Below are 25,803 nucleotides of genomic sequence, written 5' to 3' on the forward strand. Positions count from 1 at the left end.
CTAATATACAAGGGCTAAGTACCTTGAGTTTCTCTTTGATGTTCAAAATGATTAAATCAATTTATTTCTTAAATTAAGCTCAAGAACAAAGGGGAACTAAATCCGATAAAGGAAAGGAAAAGGTGATCGAATAGCCGTTGAAATCGTTCAACAACATCCGAGGTAAGTTTTTGAGTAATGGAACTTAGATTATGATTCGAGTAGATCATGTTATATAGTGAATCAAAACCATGCTCTTTGTATGTGGCTATTGAGCCGAAAATGGTAAATGGTAGATAAGTGCCTTGTGTCTGAGTTCTAGTAATGAAAACGAAATAAAAATGTGTTATGATTTGTGGACATATGTGCATGATTATTCGAATGATAACCGGACTAAGATCCGAAGGCATTTGTGCGAGTTGCTATATCTAGGCTATGTCCCGAAGGTATCTTTGCTAGCGATTATATCCGAGCTAAGTCCCGAAGGCATTTGTGCGAGTTACTATATCCGGGCTAAGTCCCGAAGGCATTTGTGCGAGTTACTATAACCGGGCTAAGTCCCGAAGGCATTTGAGTGAGTACCTATATCCGCCTAAATCCCGAAGGTACTTGGTTTAGGGATGAGCGATCTTGCTGTAATAATTTCAATTAATACGCTCGTAAAACCCCAACGATGAGGTATGTTCTGTATATGCATTGGAATAATTGATTCCTTTTAAATAGTATTCGCTCAATCGATTAACAGGCTTCCGGCCTTTAGTCAAGTTGATTTCTTATGTATGAATATAAGGGTTGGAAATGTGAAGTAGGTATGGTTGTGAGAATATGTGTATATGAACATTATTCATTTAGTCATATAAATGCTGTACTTCAGTTGTGCATGATTTCATTACTCAAAACTTACTAAGCATTAAATGCTTATTCCGTTTCTTTGATTCTCTGTTTTATAGATTTTGGTTCGTCAGCTATCGGACTCGGGAGTGTCAAAGTCGAAGTCATCCACACTATCAAAGCCCTTTTGGTACTCTTTTAGTTGAACTCTGAAAATGGCATGTATAGGACTGCCCTTTTGTTGTTGGTCATGTACCTTTTGGTATTGTATAAATTTGGATAGCCATGCGAAAATGGCTTATATATACTTTGAGCATAGCATTATAATCATTTTGTATGTTGTTCATTGAGAGGTATGGAAATGTTTGGTAATGATTAGCCATTGAAATGGTTAATCATGATCATTTAGTTGCTATGTATGACAAATTCTAGTTGATTCATGGAAAACCATGAAATAGGTAAAGTTTACCTTAAAAATAGATGCTGACAGCTGCAGTAATGTGGATTTGAAAAATCACTAAAAATAGTAGGAATGGAATTAAATAGTGAATAAATTATTTAATCGAACCTTAATGAACCTATTTTCAAATGAAAGTAACGAAACAATCATATGAGCCGTATTTTATGAGATATTTAAGTTTTCATGAAACAGGGCCAGAGCAATTTCTGGATCCCCTATTCTGACTTTGGAAATTCATTATAAATTAACCAGAGATAATTAGAAGTCATACCATATATGTATAGATTCATTTTCGAGTCTAGTTTCCTTATAAATAAACTTCATAAGTATTGAAGCCCTGTACATGGAGATATCTAAGTTGTAATACATGATGGTCAGAGTAGTCGAACCCTGAAATAGGGGAGATTTTAACTAATAAATTGTACTAATTGGCTAGTCCAAAAATTCTAGAAAAAAAAAATTTAGATGGACATATGAGTCTAGTTTCAGGAAAAAGTTACGGAACTGGTTTTCGAGTTTTGGAACTCGAGATATGATTTTTAAGGTGACAGTGACGTAGTTAGCCAGCTTGTCTAGAAATTTTAAAATGGACTGTGCAAATAAATGAATTAAGTCTGTTTGCACCTCGTGTTCGACTCCGGCAACGGTCTCGGGTACGGGGTGTTACACTTTTATTCGTATCAGAGCTACGGTTTAGTCGATTCTAGGGCTACCGTAATACGTTTGCGTCTAGCTATACATGCCATTATGTGTTTATTTGATAGTGTGGTGATTTCTGACAGTTAAAAATGTGTTTACTTATAGAAATGGATCCCGATCCCAATCGAGCGGTAGCTGATGATCTTGAGAGTGTAGCGCCTGCTCCCGCGCAAGGGACAGCGCCGGCGGACTCTCAACCTATTGCTAGTAATCAGAATGATGAAGCTAGACAAGCTTTTTATAGCGTGATGAATGATTGGTTCAACCAATACATTAGAACTAATACGGCTGTTCCACAACCTCCATTCCCGACTAATACAACCCCCGCACCTACAATACCTCCGGTAACTGACCAAATAAGGTCAAATAAGCCCCTAGTTGATAGAATCCGAAAACACGGGGCTACTGAATTTAAAGCTACGGACAGCGATGATGCCGAGCAAGCTGAATTTTGGTTGGGCAACACTATTCGGGTACTTGATGAACTATCTTGTACACCCGATGAATGCCTAAAGTGTACTATCTCCTTGCTACGTGATGTTGCCTACTATTGGTGGAATACATTGATTTCTGTTGTGCCCAGAGAGCAAGTAACTTGGGAGTTTTTCCAAACCGAGTTTCGAAAAAGGTATATCAGTCAGAGATTCATTGATCAAAAACGGAAAAAATTTCTTGAACTTAAACAGGGTTCCATGTCGGTTACCGACTATGAACGAAAGTTTGTAAGGCTTAACTGGTACGTGCGAGAATGCATTTCTTCAGAAGCTGTGATGTGTAAACGTTTCAAAGATGGACTGAACGATGATATAAAGCTGTATCTTGGCATTTTAGAAATCCGAGAATTTGTGGTACTTGTCGAACGAGCTTGCAAAGCCGAAGAGCTTAGTAAGTAGACAAGAAAAGTTGATATGGGAGCAAAGGAGTTTCGTAAGAGATCTTCAGGAAAGACCTTTAAACAGTCATTAAAGAAATTTAGAGATGACTTAGGCCGGTCTAGAGACACTTCGGGTTTTTCTAGACGAGATCGTGATCGACCCCCTGTGAGTACACGAGTCACTTCGGTCGCCAGTGTTGGAAATGATCGTCGAGACAGAACAGAGTGCCAGTATTGTGGTAAATGGCATTCAGGGAGTTGTAGATTCCATGACCGCTCCTGTTACAAGTGCGGATCAGTTGACCACTTTATTAAAGATTGCCCGAGATTGTCTGAACAGAATGTAAATCAGAGTGGGAAACTGGGTGCTACCACTGCTCGAGGTAGACCATCTAGAAACACGGGAAATCCTAGTGGTGGTCAGAGAGGATTTAGAGACACTACAACCAGATCTGAGGCTCGTGCTCCTGCTAGGGCTTATGCTATACGCGCACGCGAGGATGCTTCCTCGCCAGATGTTATTACCGGTACTTTTACTCTCTTTGATACTAATGTGATTGCTTTGATTGACCCTGGTTCTACTCATTCTTATATATGTGAAACCTTAGCATCCAGTAAGACTTTACCTGTTGAGTCTGCTGAATTCGTAATTCGGGTGTCAAATCCCGTGGGTCGTTACGTGCTTGTCGACAAAGTGTGTAAGAAATGTCCCCTAGTAATCCGAGGTTCCTGTTTTCCGGCAGATTTGATGCTTTTACCGTTTGATGAATTTGATGTTATCCTCGGTATGGATTGGTTGACCGTACATGATGCAATTGTAAATTGCAAAAGAAAAACCATTGATTTGATGTGTGTAAATAACGAGATAATTCGAGTTGAGTCTACTGACTTGAATAGGTTGCCAGCTGTAATATCATCGATGTTGGCTCAGAAATATGTAAGAAAGGGGTGTGAAGCATACCTTGCATATGTACTTGATGACAAAGAGTTAGAAAAGAAGCCTGAATCTGTGCCGGTGGTTTGTGAATATCTGGATGTTTTTCCCGAAGAATTACCAGGTTTACCACCTGTTCGGGAGGTAGAGTTTGGCATCGAGCTTGTACCTGGGACTACACCGATTTTGATAGCTCCGTATCATATGGCACCAACGGAATTAAAGGAATTGAAAGCTCAGTTGCTAGAGTTGATGGATAGAGGTTTCGCTCGACGAAGTTTCTCACCTTGGGGTGCACCAGTATTGTTTGTGAAAAAGAAGGACGGAACCATGAGGTTGTGCATTGACTATCGTCAGCTGAATAAGGTGACAATAAAGAATAAATATCCGATACCGCGCATTGATGATTTGTTTGATCAACTAAAGGGAGCCTTAGTGTTTTCAAAGATAGATTTGAGATCGGGTTATTATCAGTTGCGAATTCGAGATTCGGATATACCCAAAACAGCTTTCAGAACGAGATACGGTCACCACGAGTTCTTAGTGATGCCGTTTGGGCTCACTAATGCCCCTGCGGTATTTATGGATTTGATAAATCGGATCTTCAGACAGTATTTGGACCGGTTTTTAGTTGTGTTTATTGATGACATCTTAGTCTATTCAAGAGATGAGACCGAACATGCTGAGCACCTGAGCATAGTGTTGCAGATTTTACGGGATAAACAATTATATGCTAAGTTCAGTAAGTGCGAGTTCTGGTTAAGAGAGGTTAGTTTCTTGGGTCATGTGGTATCTGCATCGGGCATTCGAGTTGACCCGAGCAAAATTTCAGCCATACTTAACTGGAAGCCTCCGGAAATATTACTGAGGTTCGGAGCTTTTTGGGACTAGCCGGTTACTACAGACGGTTTGTAAAGGGTTTCTCAATGATAGCCACACCAATGACGAAGCTACTTCAGAAAGATGTTAAGTTCGAATGGTCAGAAGAATGTCAGAAAAGTTTCGATCAACTAAAAACTTACTTGACTGAAGCTCCAGTGCTAGTGCAACCCGAATCAGGCAAAGAGTTTGTCATTTATAGTGATGCATCCCTACTTGGGTTGGGTTGCATATTGATGCAAGAGGGTCGAGTTGTGGCCTATGCGTCGAGACAATTGAAGCCACATGAGAAAAATTATTCGACCCATGACCTCGAACTAGCTGCCATCGTATTCGCCTTGAAATTATGGCGACATTACTTATTTGGTGAGAAGTGCCATGTATATTCGGATCACAAAAGTCTCAAATATTTGATGACTCAAAGAGACTTGAATCTGCGACAAAGGCGTTGGCTTGAGTTGTTAAAAGATTATGAGCTTGTCATTGACTATCACCCAGGAAAGGCTAATGTGGTTGCGGATGCTTTGAGTCGTAAATCACTGTTTGCTTTACGAGCGATGAATGTACACTTGTCTGTTCTATCCGACAATGTGTTAGTAGCAGAATTAAAGGCTAGACCATTGTTGATTCATCAAATTCGTGAAGCTCAGAAAGTCGATGATGAATTAGCTGCAAAACGGGCTGAATGTGTTTCGAATATGGAATCAGAGTTTCAAATTGATGATGACGATTGTTTGAGGTTCAGAAGTCGTTTGTGTGTTCCAAGAAATTCAGAACTTATTTCGATGATTCTGAACGAAGCTCATTGTAGCCGAATGTCAATTCACCCGGGGAGTACGAAAATGTACAACGATCTGAGACGTCAGTTTTGGTGGCATGGTATGAAACGAGACATTTCCGATTTTGTTTCGAAGTGTTTAATATGCCAACAAGTGAAAGCGGAACATCAAGTGCCTACAGGTTTACTTCAGCCGATCATGATACCTAAATGGAAATGGGAACGAATCACGATGGATTTTGTATCTGGGTTACCATTGTCGGCGAGTAAGAAAGATGCGATTTAAGTTGTTGTTGATAGACTGACTAAGTCGGCTCATTTTATTCCCGTACGTACGGATTATTCTTTGGATAAACTAGCTGAATTGTATGTTTCTCAGATTGTGAGTGTGACAGCCCAAAGTTGACCCTAGTCGGGAGGTGGTTTCGGGACCGCTAAACCGAGTCACCAAAATGTTTGAATGTGATACTTATTGTCTAGAATATGTAATTATGAATGTGTGAAAATTTCAAGCTTCAATTTGGTTGATTTCATGTGAATTTAGTTAATAGGACTTATGTGAGAAAATTCTAAAATGTGATAGGTCAATGTGTGAGGACCTATTAGTGCATGTGGACAAAGGGGGGACTTGCATGTCAAATTTCCCCCCTAATGAATAGTGGCCGGCCATGACAAGGAATGATGGGCAAAACATGTCATGAAACATGTTTTGTTAATGGAAGAATAAAATAAGGAGTATGGGTAATAAAGAAATGGAAACAAAAGAAAAAAAAATGTGTGGTTGCCCCCCCCCATTGCCGTGAGCTAAAGAGAAGAAAGGAGAAAAAATTGTGTTCATCCTTTCTCACCTTCATTTTAGCCTAAATTAGAAAGAAAAACAAAGAAAAAAATTTCTCATCCTTTGGTTCATCCTTGGCCAAAAATTTTAAGGAGGAAAGAAGAAGAAAGGTGAAGAGATTCGGCCATGCATGTAGCTAGGCTAAGGTATGTTTGATGATGTTCCATGAGATGCATGCATGTTTTAGTTGTTAGCTTGAGTTCTACCTAGCCCATGGTCTAAATCTTGCTATGTGATGGAAATGGCACTTGACCATGGATGCATCATTCTTGGTTGATGTTTGATGTTGTGGTGATGAGGCATGAGGATGAGTTAAGATTCGGCCTAGGTGGAGGTTGTGTTAATGCCATTGCATGCAAAATATGAAGCTTGTTAATGATGCATGTGATGATGGCTTGATGATTCTTGAACCTCATTTTTAGCATTTTTGTGTGAGCACATATGTGCATTGGTTGCTAAATGGAGAAGAATCGGCTAGCAAGATGTGTGCTAAGGCCGAATGTAACTTTGCATGTTAATGAGCAATGCATGTGTTAAATTGATGAAAAGGGGGAGGATGCTTTACTACTGTGTATATGTGTGTATTAAGTGTTGAAATCGACCCCAAAAATAGACATGCATATTCGGCCAAGGGGAAAGAAATTAGCTAATATGTTGTGTTGATGCATGATTTTTGCATGTATGAGACTTTAATGTCTAATGTATAAATATGGGCTAAGTGCCTTGTGTTCATCTTTTTGATGCCTAAATGATGAAATCAATTTATTTGTTTGATTAAGCTCAAGAGCAAAGGGGAAATAAATCCGATAAAGGGAAGGAAAAAGTGGTTGAATAGCTAGCGGAATCGTTCGACAACACCCGAGGTAAGTTCTTGAGTAAGAGAGCTTAAATTACGATGTGATTAAATCATGCTCTATGTGTGGCTATTGAGCCGAATGTGCAAGGACGATATGTGCCTTGTGTTTGAGTTTCACAAATGAAAATGAAATATGAATGTGCCATGAATTATTGTTAGATGTGCATGATTAATTGAATGCTGTCCGGGCTAAGTCCCGAAGGCTTTGTGCTAAGTGAATATATCCGGACTAAGATCCGAAGGCCTTTGTGCGAGATACTAAATCCGGGTTAAGTCCCGAAGGCATTCGTGCGAGTTATTAAATCCGGGTTAAGTCCCGAAGGCATTCGTGCGAGTTGTTAAATCCGGGTTATGTCCCGAAGGCATTGTGTGAGTTACTAAAACCGGGCTATGTCCCGAAGGCATTTGAACGAGGAGCTATATCCGGTTAAATCCCAAAGGTACGTGATTTGGTAATGAATGAGCTTGCTGTAAAATTCCAGCGAATACTCGAAAAAACATCCCAATATGGGGATATGTTACGTATGTGTTAAATTTAATCGAGCCCTTACAAATAAATGTTCGCTCAGTTGATAAACGAGCTACCGGCCTTCGGCTAAGTTAGTCTATTGTGTATGTACATAAGGGTTGTTAATGTTGTGAAGCAAGTTTGATATCGGTAAATTGCGTATTATGAAATATTCCATTTAGCCAAATGTGTGTTATTCTTTGTTTATGCTGGAATTCCTTGCTCAAACTTACTAAGCATAAATTGCTTACTCGTTACACTGCTCCTCTGTTTTATAGATTTTTGGTTCTCCAGCTATCGGACTCGGGATCTTGAAGTCGAAGTCGCCCACACTATCAATGGCTCTTTTGGGTACTATTTTGGTTGAATCCTGATATGGCATGTATAGGACTACCCATTGTTGTTTTTCGAGTACTTTATGAAATGTATAAGTGTACAGCCATGCGAAAATGGCTTGTAGAAGTGGAGTATGGCATTAGACCATTCGTGTTTATGAATGTATAGATGGTTTCATGATGTAACTATAGTTGGAATGGAAGTGTTGAGCAAATGATCAGCCACTAGAATGGCTAAGTATGATCATATGTGGGCTTATGTATGACAAGGCCCTAGTTGGCCCATGAAACCCCAAATTAGGTAAGGTTTACTTGAAAACAGAAGCTGATAGCAGCAGTGGTGTGGATTGGAAAAATCACAAGAATTCGTAGGAGTGGAATTAAATAGTGAATAAATTATGTAATCGAACCTTGATGAATCTACTTTCATATGGAAGTAACGAAACAATCATAGGAACAGTACAGTAAGAGATATTCGGGTTCTTGTGGAACAGGGCCAGAACAGTTTCTGGATTCCCTGTTCCGCCTTTGGAAATTCACTATAAATTGACCAGAGATAATTATGGGTCATACCATATATGTATGGATTCCTCTCTGAGTCTAGTTTCCATAGAAACAAACGGCATCAGTATTGAAGCTCTGTGCAGAGAGATATCCAAGTCGTAATGGGAAAAGGTCAGTGTAGTCGATCCCTGTAACATGGGAGACTTTGACTAATAAACTGTACTAATTGGCCCGACCAAAAATTCTAGAAAAAAATACATAGGTGGGGACATGAGTCTAGTTTCAGGGAAAAATCACAAAACTGATTTTCGAGTTGTGAAACTCAAGATATGATTTTTGAAGCGACTAGTACTCAGACTGGGCAGTGTCTGGAAACATTTTTCAAAGTTTGTTAACATCTCGTGTCCGACTCCGGTGTCGGTCTCGGGTTCGGGGTGTTACAGTGAGATTACACGGGGTACCCATTTCTATTGTGTCGGATAGAGATCCGAGATTCACCTCGCGATTTTGGAAGAAATTGCAGGAAGCTTTGGGTACCAAGTTGCATTTTAGCACCGCTTTTCATCCCCAAACCGATGGTCAATCCGAGCGGATAATTCAGATACTCGAGGATATGTTGAGATGTTGCATCCTTGAGTTTAGTGGTTCATGGGAACGGTATTTACCTTTGATTGAATTCTCTTACAACAATAGTTTTCAATCAAGTATTAAGATGGCACCTTACGAGGCTTTGTACGGTTGTAAATGCCGTACACCATTGTTTTGGACCGAGCTCGGTGAAAGTAAAATTTTCGGAGTTGATTTGATTAAAGATACTGAGCGGAAAGTAAAAATAATTCGTGAAAGTCTGAAGGCAGCATCCGATCATCAGAAGTCGTACGCGGATTTAAAACGAAGAGATATTGAGTATCAGGCGGGAGACAAAGTGTTTCTTAAGGTTTCACCTTGGAAAAAGATACTCAGATTTGGCCGTAAGGGCAAACTGAGTCTGAGATTCATTGGGCCGTATGAAATCTCCGAACGAGTTGGTCCAGTTGCATATAGGTTGCTTTTACCCCCTGAACTTGAAAGGATTCACAACGTTTTTCATGTTTCGATGCTTCGACGTTACATATCTGATCCTTCGCACATAATTAGTCCATCAGAGGTTGAAATTCAATCTGACTTGAGTTATGAAGAAGAACCGATTCGTATCCTAGCTCGTGAAGTGAAAGAGTTGCGAAACAAAAGGGTTCCGTTAGTAAAGGTGTTATGGCTCAAACACAGAATCGAAAAAGCTACTTGGGAAACCGAGAACTCTATGAAAGAACGATACCCAAACCTATTTACCGGTAAGATTTTCGGGGACGAAAATTTCTTAAGTGGGGGAGAGTTGTGACAGCCCTAAATTGACCCTAGTCGGAAAGTGGTTTCGGGACCACAAAACCAAGTCATAAAAATAATTAACCGTTATATTTTATGCTTATTATATGTAGATAGGCATGTGTGAAAATTTCATGTTTGAATTTTGTTAATTGTAAGTGAATTTTGCTAAATAGGACTTGTGTGAGAAAATTTAGAAATGTGCTAGGCAAATGTTAAAGTGGCCTATTGATGCATGCTAGAAAATGCTTGTCCTTGCATGTCAAATTACCCAAAACTTAGGATGGTGGCCGGCCATGCTATGGGTTAAAAGGTATTATAAACATTTTATGTTAGTGTTTTATGTTAGGAATAATAAAATAAGGAGCATAGGTAATAAAATAAAAAGGGTTAGTAATAAAATAATGGAAATGTGGGGGGGTGATGAAAAAAAAAGAAAAAGTTCTCATTTTGTTCTTCTTGACCGAAAAATCAAAGGAAAGAAAGGAAGAAAGGTTGAAGAGGTTCGGCCATGCTTGTAACTAGGTTAAGGTATGTTTGATGTTATTCCATGAAATTCATGCATATTTTTAGATGTTAGTTTGAATTCTACCTAGCCCATGGTTTAAATTCTTTTTGCTATTTGATGGAGATGATACTCGGCCATGGATGTTGTCATTCTTGCCTGGTGTTGATGTTGTGTTGATGAGGTATCAAGTTATTTTAGTAACCCATGTCAAAATTATGAAAATCATGGTATGGTGTCTTGAGCATTCGGCCATGGTAGGAAGTAGAAGAGAAATATGGTTGTTGTTCATGTTATTTGGATAAAAAAAGGGGTTAGTAGTTAGATGAAGTAGAGTCTAACAAATGAGCACATATGTGCATTAGTTGCTAGATGGAGAAAAATCGGCTAGCAAGTTATGTACTAAGGCCGAATATGATTTTGAACATTATTGAGTAATGTATGTGTTTTGAATTGATGGAATGGAGACGATGCTTTAATTGTGTTATGAACAATTATATGTTAAATTAAGGTTTGCTAAGCTAGATATTAAGGTGAAGTGCAAATGTTAGTATTTGATTACTAGTGTATATATGTGTATTAGCCGAGTTTTGAACTTGAAACAAAATGGTATTTAGTCAATACAAGTGACCATATTTGTAGAATGTATTAAGTATACAATCGGCCTCAACATAGACATGCATATTCGGCCACATGAATGAATACATAGGTTGATGTGTACGTTCGGCTATAGGTAAGCATATTAATGGCTTTATCTTGACTTAGAAAATCAGCTAAAGGGGAAATATTGGCTAATATGTTGAATTTGATTCATGATTTCATACATATATGACTCTAATGCCTAATATACATGGGCTAAGTACCTTGAGTTTCTCTTTGATGTTCAAAATGATTAAATCAATTTATTTGTTAAATTAAGCTCAAGAACAAAGGGGAACTAAATCCGATAAAGGAAAGGAAAAGGTGATCGAATAGCCGTTGAAATCGTTCGACAACATCCGAGGTAAGTTTTCGAGTAATGGAACTTAGATTATGATTCGAGTAGATCATGTTATATAGTGAATCAAAACCATGCTCTTTGTATGTGGCTATTGAGCCGAAAATGGTAAATGGTAGATAAGTGCCTTGTGTCTGAGTTCTAGTAATGAAAACGAAATAAAAATGTGTTATGATTTGTGGACATATGTGCATGATTATTCGGATGATAACCGGACTAAGATCCGAAGGCATTTGTGCGAGTTGCTATATCCGGGCTATGTCCCGAAGGTATTTATGCTAGCGATTATATCCGAGCTAAGTCCCGAAGGCATTTGTGCGAGTTACTATATCCGGGCTAAGTCCCGAAGGCATTTGTGCGAGTTACTATAACCGGGCTAAGTCCCGAAGGCATTTGAGCGAGTAGCTATATCCGGCTAAATCCCGAAGGTACTTGGTTTGGGGATGAGCGATCTTTCTGTAATAATTTCAATTAATACGCTCGTAAAACCCCAACGATGAGGTATGTTTTGTATATGCATTGGAATAATTGATTCCTTTTAAACAGTATTCGCTCAATCGATTAACAAGCTTCCGGCCTTTAGTCAAGTTGATTTCTTATGTATGAATATAACGGTTGGAAATGTGAAGTAGGTATGGTTGTGAGAATATGTGTATATGAACATTATTCATTTAGTCATATAAATGCTGTACTTCAGTTGTGCATGATTTCATTACTCAAAACTTACTAAGCATTAAATGCTTATTCCGTTTCTTTGATTCTCTGTTTTATAGATTTTGGTTCGTCAGCTATCGGACTCGGGAGTGTCAAAGTCGAAGTCATCCACACTATCAAAGCCCTTTTGGTACTCTTTTAGTTGAACTCTGAAAATGGCATGTATAGGACTGCCCTTTTGTTGTTGGTCATGTACCTTTTGGTATTGTATAAATTTGGATAGCCATGCGAAAATGGCTTATATATACTTTGAGCATAGCATTATAATCGTTTTGTATGTTGTTCATTGAGAGGTATGGAAATGTTTGGTAACGATTAGCCATTGGAATGGTTAATCATGATCATTTAGGTGCTATGTATGACAAATTCTAGTTGATTCATGGAAAACCATGAAATAGGTAAAGTTTACCTTAAAAATAGATGCTGACAGCTGCAGTGATGTAGATTTGAAAAATCACTAAAAATAGTAGGAATGGAATTAAATAGTGAGTAAATTATGTAATCGAACCTTGATGAACCTATTTTCATATGAAAGTAACGAAACAATCATATGAGCCGTATTTTATGAGATATTTAAGTTTTCGTGAAACAGGGCTAGAGCGATTTTTGGATCCCCTGTTCTGACTTTGGAAATTCATTATAAATTAACCAGAGATAATTAGAAGTCATACCATATATTTATAGATTCCTTTTCGAGTCTAGTTTCCTTAGAAATAAAATTCATAAGTATTGAAGCCCTGTACATGGATATATCTAAGTCGTAATGCATGAAGGTCAGAGTAGTCGAACCCTGAAACAGGGGAGACTTTAACTAATAAATTGTACTAATTGGCTCAACCAAAAATTATAGAAAAAAAATTTTAGATGGAAATATGAGTCTAGTTTCAGGAAAAATTTACGGAACTGGTTTTCGAGTTTTGGAACTCGAGATATGATTTTTAAGGTGACAGTGACGCAGTTAGCCAGCTTGTCTGGAAATTTTAAAATGGACTGTGCAAATAAATGAATTAAGTCTGTTTGCACCTCGTGTTCGACTCCGGCAACGGTCTCGGGTATGGGGTGTTACACCATATGCTTAACTGGATGGCCGAATATATAACATAATTATAATATCATTTTAAATTCATTTAAACACAAAATTTCATCTCTTGAACACTTGACCGAATTTTTCCTAAACTAGCATAGTTTTACATCTATTTATAACATCATGTAAATCCACACATATCTACTTTTCTACCTAAATTTTCTTTCACCTTTCTACTATTTCCATTCACAACATCAAAAACACCATTCTCTTAGCTTTACCTTCCTCTAACCGTATGCCATTTAGTCACCTAATTAGGTAGAAAATTAACACATGGAATATAATAGACATTGGCTACTAACTAGATTTTTTTACAAAATTTAATGGATTTATCATGAGTCTTACCTTAATCAACTCTTTAGGATGGCCGAATGTTTAGAAATTTCCTTCCTTTCTTTCCTTTAGCTTACGGCCATGGCAAGAGGAAGAAGATGAACACTTTCTCTTTCCTTCCTCTTATTTTATTCATCTTTATTTTATTTATTTTGTTTAATTAACCTATTATCTAATATAAAATTGCTATAAATTCAACTTAGTGGTAGTGCATTATTGTTTGGCCGGCCACTACTTGTCAATTTGGGTAAATTGACATGCAAACCCAAGCTTTCCCACATTGTTGTTCTTTGATCCTTACAAATTGTCTATCATCTTTTCTAAGTCTCTCAACTAGGTCCTTTCGAATTAATTCACATTCCTAAAGCTAATATTAAGCATTTAATTTCATACATTCACTATCGCACATAAATTTATGTAATTAAAACACAAAAATAAATTTTTTGACTCGGTAATGTGGTCCCGAAATCACATTCCGACTAGGGTCTACTTAGGGTTGTCACAACAATTCTCAAATGTTTGTCATGTTCTTCTTCACTTCTTTAATATACCAAAATATCATCAATAAAAACTACAACAAACTGATCCAAATAAGGTTGCAACACATGGTTTATCAAGTCTTTATTTTGAAACTTTCTTATATATGAAGATCTAATTCAATCCCACTAAAACAACAATACCATAAGAATAACACATTATAATAATTACATGCATGTAAATAAGGACTCTTGATAGCTCATCGCATAGAATCACGATCCAATCCAAGTCTAGAATCCAAGAGATAGTCTTAGGTAATTTTGAATCAATCCAATCACCAATATAATATTCCCATGTAATATGATCTCTCGTAATGGGCTAGATATCAATCATATAATCGGCATAGCCCAAATCAACAGTTCAATAAATTGCCATCACCTTAAATATTGAAACTGTCTCTATAAAAATTTGGTGGGCAAGGGAATGGTCACTCCCTCTAGCACCAAATTGTCAATTTCATATTTTTCAACATATATTTTGTATGGTTCATTTTCTAAAGGAGGTGGCTCTTGGATAGGTTGAATCATTATGGAAATACTATTTAAAGAATTTTTAGTCTCTCTTAATCAAAATTTGAGAATTTACTAACGTCCTAGTGTGAATGGAGAGAAATTAAATAGAGGATAATGCGCTTCAACGCATTCAAATCCACGTCTTCTTGCACTGGCAACAATGTCAATGCTAACCATACATAATGATTCAACCTATCCAATCGGTTGAATTTAAGTAATCTTTGGTACAAAAAAAAAAGAAGAAAAAAAAATTAGAAAGAAGGGAAAACTTTTTTTGTGGAAATCATCATCCATCTACCTCACAATTAATGACAAAATCATGATCAATAAAATTGTTTATCTAGTGTATTTATGTGTTTAAATTTTGTTTTACTCATAAATTAATCTAATTTTTATTTTAATTTCATATATATTTCATGTGTTATTTTAATTAATTAATTTTAAATGTTTATTATATATTATTTTTAAACATGTATTTATTTTTAAAATATGTACATTTCTCATTTCTAAGAAGATATTATCCCTCTCATTCTTGAACTCCCAAAAAAGTATAGTTGAAACTAAATATAGAAATGAATTTAATTTTATATGAGAAACAAAAACTAGAGAGACCTTATCCAAGAAAAACAAACCTTATATTTCAATCACCTTTATCACAAACTCTCATGATTTTAATTTTATATTTAATTTAAAAAATAAAAAAATGAATATAATTATTTTTTATATTATACACTTGGAAAATATTAACCAAATATTATATTTTTTATGTTGAATTTATAACACGAGTGAAAACTTTATCTAAATATAATTTAATTTTATATATCATCATTATTATTTGTAAATATGAAATAAACATGAAAAATATTGGATACACTAGTATTTGAATTTTTAGAGTCCATAAATACAACATTACCAGTGCCAAATATTAACCATTAAATATTTGTATAAAAAGTTGATAGTTAAAAAGATTTGTAATAAATGTGATAAAAAAAAAGGATTGAATGATAATTAAAAAAAAAAAAAAAGTCTTCCATCCCTATTTTCTATTTACCAAGTAATAGATGTAATATTGTTTTAATAATTAGATTTTGTTATTGTGTATAGCATGTTTATATAACCAGATTGAGTGTAGTAAAGTAATCCAATTAATTACTTCAATTTCAGTGAGAGTTGAAATTTTGATAAAGTAGGCGGAATACTTGGTCGTATAATTTTATTGTTTTTCAAAAAGTAAGGATAATTATCCTATAGATACATTCGCCTGTGACTCAACAAAATAATTATCCAAAAGTAATAAAGAGAGAAGATAGAGTTGAATTTCATAAAAATATAGGACCCCAAAACACAACCCCGGCTTTGTAATTTATCATTAACAATAAAATCAAGTGAAACTATGAATGTTTAATTTAGGATTAGAAGTCATCGAAATTTGTTTTTGTGGGACAATTAAGATATCAGTTTGTTATATGGAAATTAATTATTACTCAATATTCCTTTCTGGTCTTGAGGGTGACTTTATAATGTGAAACCAAGACTTAATGGAGAAACGCACAACTTCTTCATTTGTATATTAATAAGGAAGGCCTGTTTTTCAACGATTGAAAATTCCCAAATTAAATAATTATACTCTTCCTACAATGACATCTACAATTTCCTTTCTATTTCTTTCGATGTGATGCGACTGCCATGTTTATCTACCTCTCCAGTTTTAAGTAATTACAAATCACCATTATCAAATAGAGAAAAGAGTGGTTATTCTGGATTTACAGTCACTTACTTTGATCCTGCTCTTATTTTCTTCAACTTAGATGCTAATCAATTTAAATCCACACAAATTTCAGGCTAAATTCTATTATTAGTCCCTATATTATGCAAAACTTATGGATTGGATACTTAATACTTTAATTATTTTTATTTCATATACTTTATAAATTTTGAATTCTATCTTTAACTAAACGATAACTACTAAATTTATTAAGCTAAGTTCCACTATTTATAAAATCTAATATGTCAAACATATTATTATATGTATAATGTCATGCCAGTTTGTTATTTCAATATATTACTCACTAAAAATCCAATTAATGGATTAAGATTTTCATTTGTGTTAAAATTGAAATTTTAAAAATAAAATTTATAAGAACTTAAAATGATCCAATTGAATACTATGGGTTAAATCTACAACTATATATAGTTTAAGACTAGTAATTGAATTTAACCAAACGGATCTAACTACTTTTTGAGTTAGGATTAAAATTTCAAAATTTAAAAAATATAGAGACTAAAATTGATCAAATTAAAGTATATGATTTAAATCCATTATATATATAAAGTAAAAGGACTAATAGCAGAATTTAACCTAAATTTTATAAATGGTCTGGTAGCTGATAAAAGCATTTTTAGGTGAAACTGAGAGAGAGTGTTTGACAATTTATGAAGTGGATTGGAATTTTGGGGAACTAGAAATATAGTTTGTCGGCACTCCGCATCTTCCAACCAAGACTTTGTATTTTCTTTTTCTCTAAAAACATGTCAAATGTCGAAGACAAAGGAGTAGCCACCACTGCATCTGAATATGAAATCAGTATCCAAGGTAAAACTAGCATACAAAACCTTGTATAAAATTGCATTTTGTCCATTTAATTTAAAAAATAAAAAAATTTAATCCCTCTTTATTATATTAAAGAATAAATTAATATTTTCTGTTAAAAATTAGCATATATAAGAAAATAATCAGACAGTAACATATGTGCCACATGCATGTTATGTTAATGTTAAAAATTAATTTTTAACAATAGAAATAAATGAAAACTTTATCAGAAGATCAATTAATTTTTAACAATAAAAATAAATGAAAACTTTATCAGAAGATCAATTCATTCTCTAATCTAACATACAAAGATCAATTTATTCATTTTGAATGAAAGAAATAAAATCCAACTAACTCCTATGCTTTTACCTATAAGTGAACTACAGGTCTACAAGGAAGACGCTGCCAAATTCACATTACCACGTTAACTAATAACATTTTGATTTGAAGCCTACCCTGTGGTTTTTTTGTTCCACCTAAGAGATGCCCCCCAAAATTGAAGTCCAATGAACCTCTCATTCACATTCACCCAAAAAATAAAAAAATAAAAAAAAGGGGGGGCTGCGCCACTACCCATTTGAGATGAACTTGTATTCTTATTCATGTAAACTATCTCAACAATTCAGCTGTGACATAAATCTGTGGCTTTCTTAACCTAATTAAAAATTTTGATTTATCACTCTGTACAGTATATTTTTTTCCCTACATAATGATCATATGGCTGGCTTCTTTTTTTGTAGAACTACTCAACTCCAACTTTCCAATCAACAAATGTGTTATATTCAGTTCAATCTTTACATTTCTTGCCACAAATTATCAGAGTTGCAATGCTAAATCTGGGTGCGACACCATTGCATTTCTGGAATGTAAACCAACTGAATTATCTGCTGCTTTAGTCTCTTTCGAAACAAAATTGCTTGCATGCATTGTGCACATGGCCGAACTATTAGGAGTGTTTCCACAAAAGGAATTCATAGGCTGTAATGCCAGTCCCATTTGAGGGGCATAACCAATCCCGAACCCACTTAGAGAACCATCAATACCCAAGTGCAGTGAAGGTCTTTGCTGAAACTGATGAGAAGGTGCACAAGTCAAATCCTTTTGAGAGCTTAGTCCAATGGTTTTGATGTCTTCGTTACATAGCAAAGGAGATCTACTTGCAGCAATAGAGCTTGAACCAGAATTAGCTAGAGCTAAATGTATGCTAGAATGGTTACCAGATGTAGAGTTTGAAGATCTCTGCTTTCCAGAAAACAAACATTGTGGCTGCTCAATCGACCTGTTTTCTTCTACCCATCCAGGACCAAACTTCACCTTGCTAGGCAAAACACTATCAATTTTCCTTGAAGCAGTTTTCCAAACAACAGGTCCAAGATCTGCAGCAAATCGTGCCAAGCTAGTAACATAGCCATTTTCTGCAATCAAACCAACCTGATACACATTGCAAAGGGAAAAGAAAAATGTTACCACGTACCAATGGATACAATGTTACACTTCACATAAAACAGATGAGGGAGATAGAAAAACATTAGCCAGTGAGATTGTCACGATTGTAGAAGGGATAGAGCATTTTATGTTGCCAATGATCCCGATTGTTTTCTTCTCTTATTAAAATCAATAATGGTATTCCAGAATATTTGAAAACCCTTTGACTAGATACATAAACATACAGCACAAATCAAGCTATTCTTAACCCAGAATCTTGTGTACAATTTATTATGCACAAAAAAACAAGAGGAAATTTTAGGATTCATTTTATCTGTGCTTGATGAATATAAGGTCAACTAGACATTCTATCTGAACAAATCATTAAATTAATCTTTTAACTAATGCATTAACACATGAAACACACCGGAATTAGCTGCTTCAATTCTCCATTCAAGGTGGAAAAGATAGGCTGCTCATGTCCAGAATTCAATGAATAGTTGTAGGTGTCGCGCCTGTTCTCATCTACTGCAAAATGTTTCATTCCATACTTCATCACAGCCTTCACAACAGAAGCTGCAAGGTGAGAAAATAAATCAATATGCATAAGAACAGTGCAATATAACATTTCACCTTAAAAATGTTAAAGAATCAAGGATATATATACATATATATATGTATTAAAGTCACACTACCAAATAGATACCAAACCTGGAAATTCATTCTCCCATTCAGAAGAGCAATTGGCATAATTTTCCTTGCTATGAGAACCCAAGGAGGGCCTAGTTAATGTATCAGCAGGCTGGTGCTTTTGTAAACCAAGTCCTTTCCTCAAATTGTAAGTATTGGGAAGGCCGGAAGCATCTGTTCCAGAAGCTAGAGCTGCATCTGAGGAAAACTCGGAACCAACACGGTCAGAAGACAATGACTCCAATGACTTTTTGAGACTCTTTCCAGGTGGCCTTCCTCTCCTCACAACTTTCAGCTGTGGTTCACCTTCATCACTATCTTGCCTCAAATTCTCAAAGTCCTTTTTAGCCAGCTCTTGCATTGATCGTGCCTAACCAACCAGTCAATATGCTTAAAATGATAGAAACTGGGGTACCAAAACAAAAGAATTAATATAAAGATAAGGCTGACCAAACCTGTCGAAAATAAACTGTGTCTGGTGCATTATACAGTATGGCATTCGAGCATATCAGAAAAACATCTTTCTGCATGAATCAAACTTAAAAGTTTCAATTCCAGTCCTTGCAACATCAAGTATCCTGAGTGTAAAGCATATGCTGGAAAACAAATCCCCTAAAAGAAGTTCTATTATTATGACGTCTGCGAAATTGAATCAAAAGACTATCTTCACCGGACAAGCCCAGTGCCATTATACAAACTAAAATCATTTCATTACGATTTTATCATCTTAGTAAACCTCAAAAAGCAACTCACAGCATATAAAGTTGTCTTCTACGAAAAGAGTATGCTGTTATGATACCAAACTAAGCATGAAGTTCGGCAATCAATATTCCAGAAATTATGGGCAGACCATAGGCAATGCCAATGAACTTCTATATTATATAAAATTTAAAAGAATAAATAAGTAAAAGCAAGTACAACAAGGATCCATCTATACAGTAACCCCATAAGACATAGAATGCCTCCTTATTCTACAAGGACTTGCCAGAATCATGGTAAAACTTAACTGTTATTATATACACAAAAATCCAGAAAATATACTTAATCAGCAACAACCAGCCAGTCATGTACACCTTGTACCAGGGTAGATAGATAACATTATCCATATTAGCAAAGTGAAGTCTAGCAAAACAAACCTCAAATTGTTCCAAGGTTGTATAAGCTCCCCCATCAAGTTTTTTCCTGACCGTCGAAAAGTCCATTGGGTTTGCGACAATGTCACAGTAATCAGGAAGCTGTATTGAGATCAATCCAACATGATCACATGAAATGGGATTTCACTTTTCAGTAATCGACATTTTATTCAAGAACGAAAAAGAGAATGAACCTCTTTGAGATCAACTGGCTCAGAGAAAACCCCGTAAGTGTCCTTCCTGCAAGTAGTAGATAAATCTCATAAAAAAATAGGATAAAAGAAAAAGGATAATTGAAGAACCGAAAATAACAGATACTTTTGAAGCCTGTCAAGAATGAACAGCAACAACTTTTTGTCTGGCAAAGGTGTCGTGGGGCCAAACTCCACCGGTGACCCTGTCCACATAAAAATAACATAAATTTAAGAATTCCCATAAATGCCTTTTCATGAAAGTCGGGATTGATTTTTACCATGAAGTGTGTGCGTAGTTTTGGATACTTTTTCTCCCTGCAAACAAGACAAACATATTTAACACCCCAAATAGAAACTACAGATGGAGATTGTTTGCCTTGTTCATTGAAGAATTGGTGATGAAAAGTAGCATTAAAAAGCTACAACAAAGCAAAGCTAAGTACAAGAGAGCAGAAATTAAAGGGGGAAAAAAGTAGAACTATTCTTTTGTTTTTGATAAGCGAATTATTCTTAATATTAAAGAAAAGACAAATTGAAGCTTTTGGGTCTTCAGACATGATGGTCTGTGCATATCTTATTCTGCACATAAATAAAGGCCAGATAAATACAAGATAATAAAGAATAAAATTTGTAAAATTAGGAAATAAAGAAGATTTTCAACACAAATTCAGGTTTTCCGAAAATAAAGAAAAAAAAAGAGTAAGATAAATATCAAATAACCAAAAAAGAAAAAAGAAAAGCACATTTCACGACTTAGTCAAACCTGTCCAATGTCCATAATCTCCGATCCAATCACAAGAATTCAATTCACGCGCGAAATCCAAAAGTTCAATTTCAAAAAGGAAATAAATAAAAATATCCAAACAAAGTATAGGAAAATCTCTCTTTTTCTTTTCTTTTTTTCGTTCTTGTTTTGTCTGTTTTTGTTTCAAAAGACATCACTTCCAAAAACCCACAAAAAGCTATTTTGATTTTTTATATATATTCATGGATAACTAATCACCATTTGATCAGATCCTGGACTGAGGGTGGTAACTTTTCGTCGCTTGAGGGATGCCTTGGGATCGCCACCATCCGCGTTCGAATCGGAACCGCAGGAGGCCGAATTGTGAGCCGAAGGAATCGGATAATGGTGATGATTACGAGAAGAATTGAGGCCGAGCAATAGCTTATGCTTCTTCTGTTGGCGCTCGTCATCGTCATCATCATCATCATCACCATCTCCTCCAGCAATCCAATCGGGAATTGGGGAGCCTCCGTGGAGATTGGGGTTCCGGCGAGCGGATCGACGGCTGGAATTGGTAGAAGAAATAGTGTTTAGGACATTTGGGGGGTTTTGTTGAAGCGCTTGCTGCTGTTGATGTTGTTTGAGAGAGCGTTTCTGGATTTCTAAGAGGGAGGGTCTTCCCTTCTTCCTCTTCATTGTCTCTGCTGCTATCTCTCCTCCAATCTCATTACTGTATTCTTTTTTTTTTCTTGCCCTTTATTATTTTTGTTATTTTTTAATGGAAATATTGATTTTTTTTTTCTTTGATGGAGTAGGGGAGTGGAATCGCTGGGATAGGATGCCGGCGTGGAGGGAAAGTCACGTGAAATGGATGGGATGTGCCCCACTCTCACGTGACACGAATTTGAGTCTTTATTATTAGACTGTATTGCATGCATGTACATTAAATTTGTAATCTTTTTTTATAATATTAATCTTTCACTAAATCACCTAAAAAGGCCTATTTCTAAGTAAATTTATGAAAATAGCCGATTACAACATTATTACCGAAAATGACTATTTTTGGCAAAACACACCTACGTGGCCGCGTTTAAGGGAGAAAGTGCCAGCAAAGCGCATCCCCAAGGGAGCGTTTTTTGCCACGTCAGCAAAACACTCCCTTGGGGGCGCGCTTTGCTGGCAAATTTTCAACCCCAACGATTAAATTTTTTTGACCGTTGGGAGTTCTAACGGTAAAACAAAAATTATAAAAACCCCCTCCTCTCTTATTATTTTCTCACAAAATTTCTTAATAATTTAGCAAAAATTATCTACAATTTCTCCCTAAAGCTCTCAAATTTCTTATTAAATTTCTCAAAGCTCTTTGTAACTAGTTATTTACTTTTATTTTTTCCTAAATTAGTATTTTTTTTATAATTTCAAAAATATTTGATCGTGTTAGCAATAGTCAGAGAATTAATTCGTCTCGATTATAAACATATCTCCGTCGAACAAATGAAAATGGTAACAGTTTATTTTAATTTGTGAATATTATTTAATATTTTTTCATTTATGTAATTTTAATTAATTTTTATTTTATAATTTTTTATAACAGCCTGTAGATCGGGTGTTACAATATTATATTCATAACATGTCTGGTCAGCCATCACCGTTGATAGAAAATTACTTGAGGGAAGTGGGTTTTTAGCACGCGGCCATTATAGGCCAAAGGTGCAAGTTGGACCCGAAACTCATCAACGCATTAATAGAGAGGTGGATGCCAGAGACGCATACATTCCATCTTCCATGCGGAGAGTGTACTATCACTTTGGAGGACGTCCAAATACAATTAGGATTGCCGGTGGATGGGGCCGCACTCACCAGGTCCATTCAATCTGCTGACTGGGGAGTCATATGCTACGATCTTTTGGGTGCGATTCCAGATAATTTTTACGGAGGTCGGATTGAGATGAGCTGGTTACGAGACACATTCCCAGATCTGGAGAATGATTCGACTAAATTAGAAAGAATACGATATGCTCGGGCATACATCCTTGAGATGATTGGAGGTTATCTGATTCCAGACTTGTCACGAAACCTTGTATATTTGAGGTGTCTACGATTTTAGAGTAGCTGGCGAACTTAGTTAGGGGTCTGTTGTGTTGGCAACATTGTACCGAGAGATGTACGGGGCGACGCCACCAAATAAAGCAAAAATTGGAGGTTGTCTATCACTACTACAGTCATGGGCTCAATTTCGCTTTCCATTCTTACGTCCTCGAGTGAACCACCCATATACATTCCCACTCATAACAAGGTAAAATTTTTATTTGATTTTACAATTATTCCATAGATTTAAAATAAAATTGTATGCTGAAAATTTATTTAATTAGGTGGAACCACCCGGCGAGTTATGTTGGAATACCTACCACTCTTAAAGATATACGGCTTCTATTAGACCAACGGTCGAAAGCGTAAGTAAGTATTAAATAAAATATATATACATAAAATAGTCGTTTCATAAAATAGTCGTTTCATCTTTAGTATTTAGTATTTAGTATTTAGTATTATGTATATAACTAATATTTTTATCTCGTTCACATAGTTTCAATGGACACCATATGAGGATCCGGTAATACGGGCAGTAATTTCGAATGAATTATTTCAAAATCCGAACATTTAGCATGTTAAGGTCCCATTGGTCAACTATGCTATTGTCAAGATGCACCAGATGGATAGAGTGTTACGACAATTTAAATTCCGACAACCGATTCCTGAGGAACCTAAGGTGCTCGATGACCAGCACAGAATCAACTTACGGCAAACGAATACGAATTGGTCGTTATTTTGGTCTGAATATATCGAAATTTGGAAAAATTGTTATGACCATATACCTAATCGTGAATTGATCATCGTCCCAGAGTTAGTGTGCACCCCGGATGACATGCCATGGTTTAGGATCCATGGCAAGTCATATTTGCTATCAGAAGAGCAGAGGCATTGGCAAATCCGTGTGGAAAGAGAACGATGAGGCCTTTTAAATCCAAGGATAAGGGATGACAGCAACGGCCCATCAACAGCATCCACACAATCACCGGGCCCAATGCCTCAACCTACGACACCCACATCATAGCCCTTTCAGATTATGCCAGGTGCGTATCCTAGCTTTTATATGTATCCTAACCCATATATGTTTACTTTTTCCAGTCCTATGCTAGGTTGGAATGCACGGCCTGGTGCATCTCCTTTCTCGATGACTCCAACTCAACCGATGATATATAGGCTATCATCACCGGAGGGATCGCATGAGGCACCGTCAAGGAGCTCATCTCATTACTATTCCCCATCGCCTTATGGGATTTAAACACATTCGCCATGGATGATGCAAACAACTCCACATTCTTTATTCTACCAAGGTAGGTCATCCTCTCAACACCCACAACCGAAGCAACAACAACCCCCACCGGAGCAACCACAACCCCCGCCGAAGCAACCAAAGAGGAATCCAGTGCGTAATCGTTGTCCATCCCTATGTGGCACTGATTCCGACCGGCATATACATTGATTTGTTTTTAATATACTTGTAGAAGTTGTTTCTATATTATTTCATTTAATAAAAAAGAAGTTTTTTTTATATTTTAATAGTAAATTAATTTTTTATTTTATAATTTTAATAAAATATAAGTTCTTTTGAATAAGGTGAAATAAAAATAATGCAACATCGTTTCATTATAATAATTATCAACTATTTTGGTTTGGGCATGATCGAATTGTATGACCTGGGTTCTTACACCATCCACATAATTTCTGTTGGTTCGTTCTTTCCCAGATATTCATATTATTACATATTCTAATCGAACAAGGTAACATTTTGGTTTGCGACGTAATTCTCTATTCGGTAACAACTTAAACGGAGCAAGTGATACAGACGGCCACTTACATTCATCTGGGATCGATGGGAATACGTGTCTCCACACTTTGTACATGTTTTCTATATTGTACACATCGTCGACATATCAAATGGAGATTTTGACAAGCTACAATTGTCTAAGCGCATGGATAATGAAGTGCATCAAACGTCCCACAATCGCAAGTCCTATTTATCAGATGTACACGATATTGCCCACCAGTAATACATTGGTTCGGTTTGTCAAACTCCGCCACATGAAACTATAGGTTATTGTGATCGTGGCACACAATGTGCATTGTGTTTGCCCGAGTCTTGGCCTTGTTAATTTCTTACAATACCTTCTGTAACCATACATGGCCTCCCTACATTTGGCCTTTATAACTCGCTGCTCACTTTGAAAATAGTGTCGCCAAACAAAAATATGTCTCTCGCACAACCGAGGTTATCGGTAAATAACATTTTCCTTTTAGAACGAAATTTATGCATTCAACCAGTTTTGTGGTCATATGACCATATTGTAAGTCACCGTCGTATGCTTGTATCTACTATTCAAATGGTATGTTACAGAGGTAGTTTGCACCTTGATTGTTAACTGAACGCAAATTCCCCAACATCTCATAAAAACGGTCTTTATTG

At 36.2% G+C, this 25,803-nt stretch overlaps 1 protein-coding gene across 2 annotated transcripts; it reads right to left on the reverse strand.

Moving 5' to 3' along the window:
• Positions 1-17,756: 17,756 nt before the first annotated feature.
• LOC107939997 (bromodomain-containing protein 7) lies at positions 17,757-22,309 on the reverse strand. 2 transcript variants are annotated; one of them, XM_016873409.2, is made up of 10 exons: positions 21,555-22,309; positions 20,830-20,866; positions 20,676-20,754; positions 20,552-20,597; positions 20,361-20,459; positions 19,680-19,748; positions 19,246-19,594; positions 18,962-19,110; positions 18,327-18,540; positions 17,757-18,180 (listed from the first exon to the last, which is right to left on the reverse strand). In XM_016873409.2, the coding sequence occupies exons 1-10, from the start codon at positions 21,972-21,974 to the stop codon at positions 18,146-18,148; spliced, it is 1,497 nt and encodes a 498-aa protein (XP_016728898.1). In that variant the 5' UTR covers positions 21,975-22,309; the 3' UTR covers positions 17,757-18,145. The 2 variants fall into 2 exon arrangements, with proteins under 2 accessions (XP_016728898.1, XP_016728897.1); XM_016873408.2 differs by having other exon boundaries at positions 17,757-18,540.
• Between the last annotated feature and the right edge of the window lie 3,494 nt (positions 22,310-25,803).

Source organism: Gossypium hirsutum, chromosome A02 (genome assembly GCF_007990345.1).
Source record: "Gossypium hirsutum isolate 1008001.06 chromosome A02, Gossypium_hirsutum_v2.1, whole genome shotgun sequence".
Lineage (NCBI taxonomy): Eukaryota > Viridiplantae > Streptophyta > Magnoliopsida > Malvales > Malvaceae > Gossypium > Gossypium hirsutum.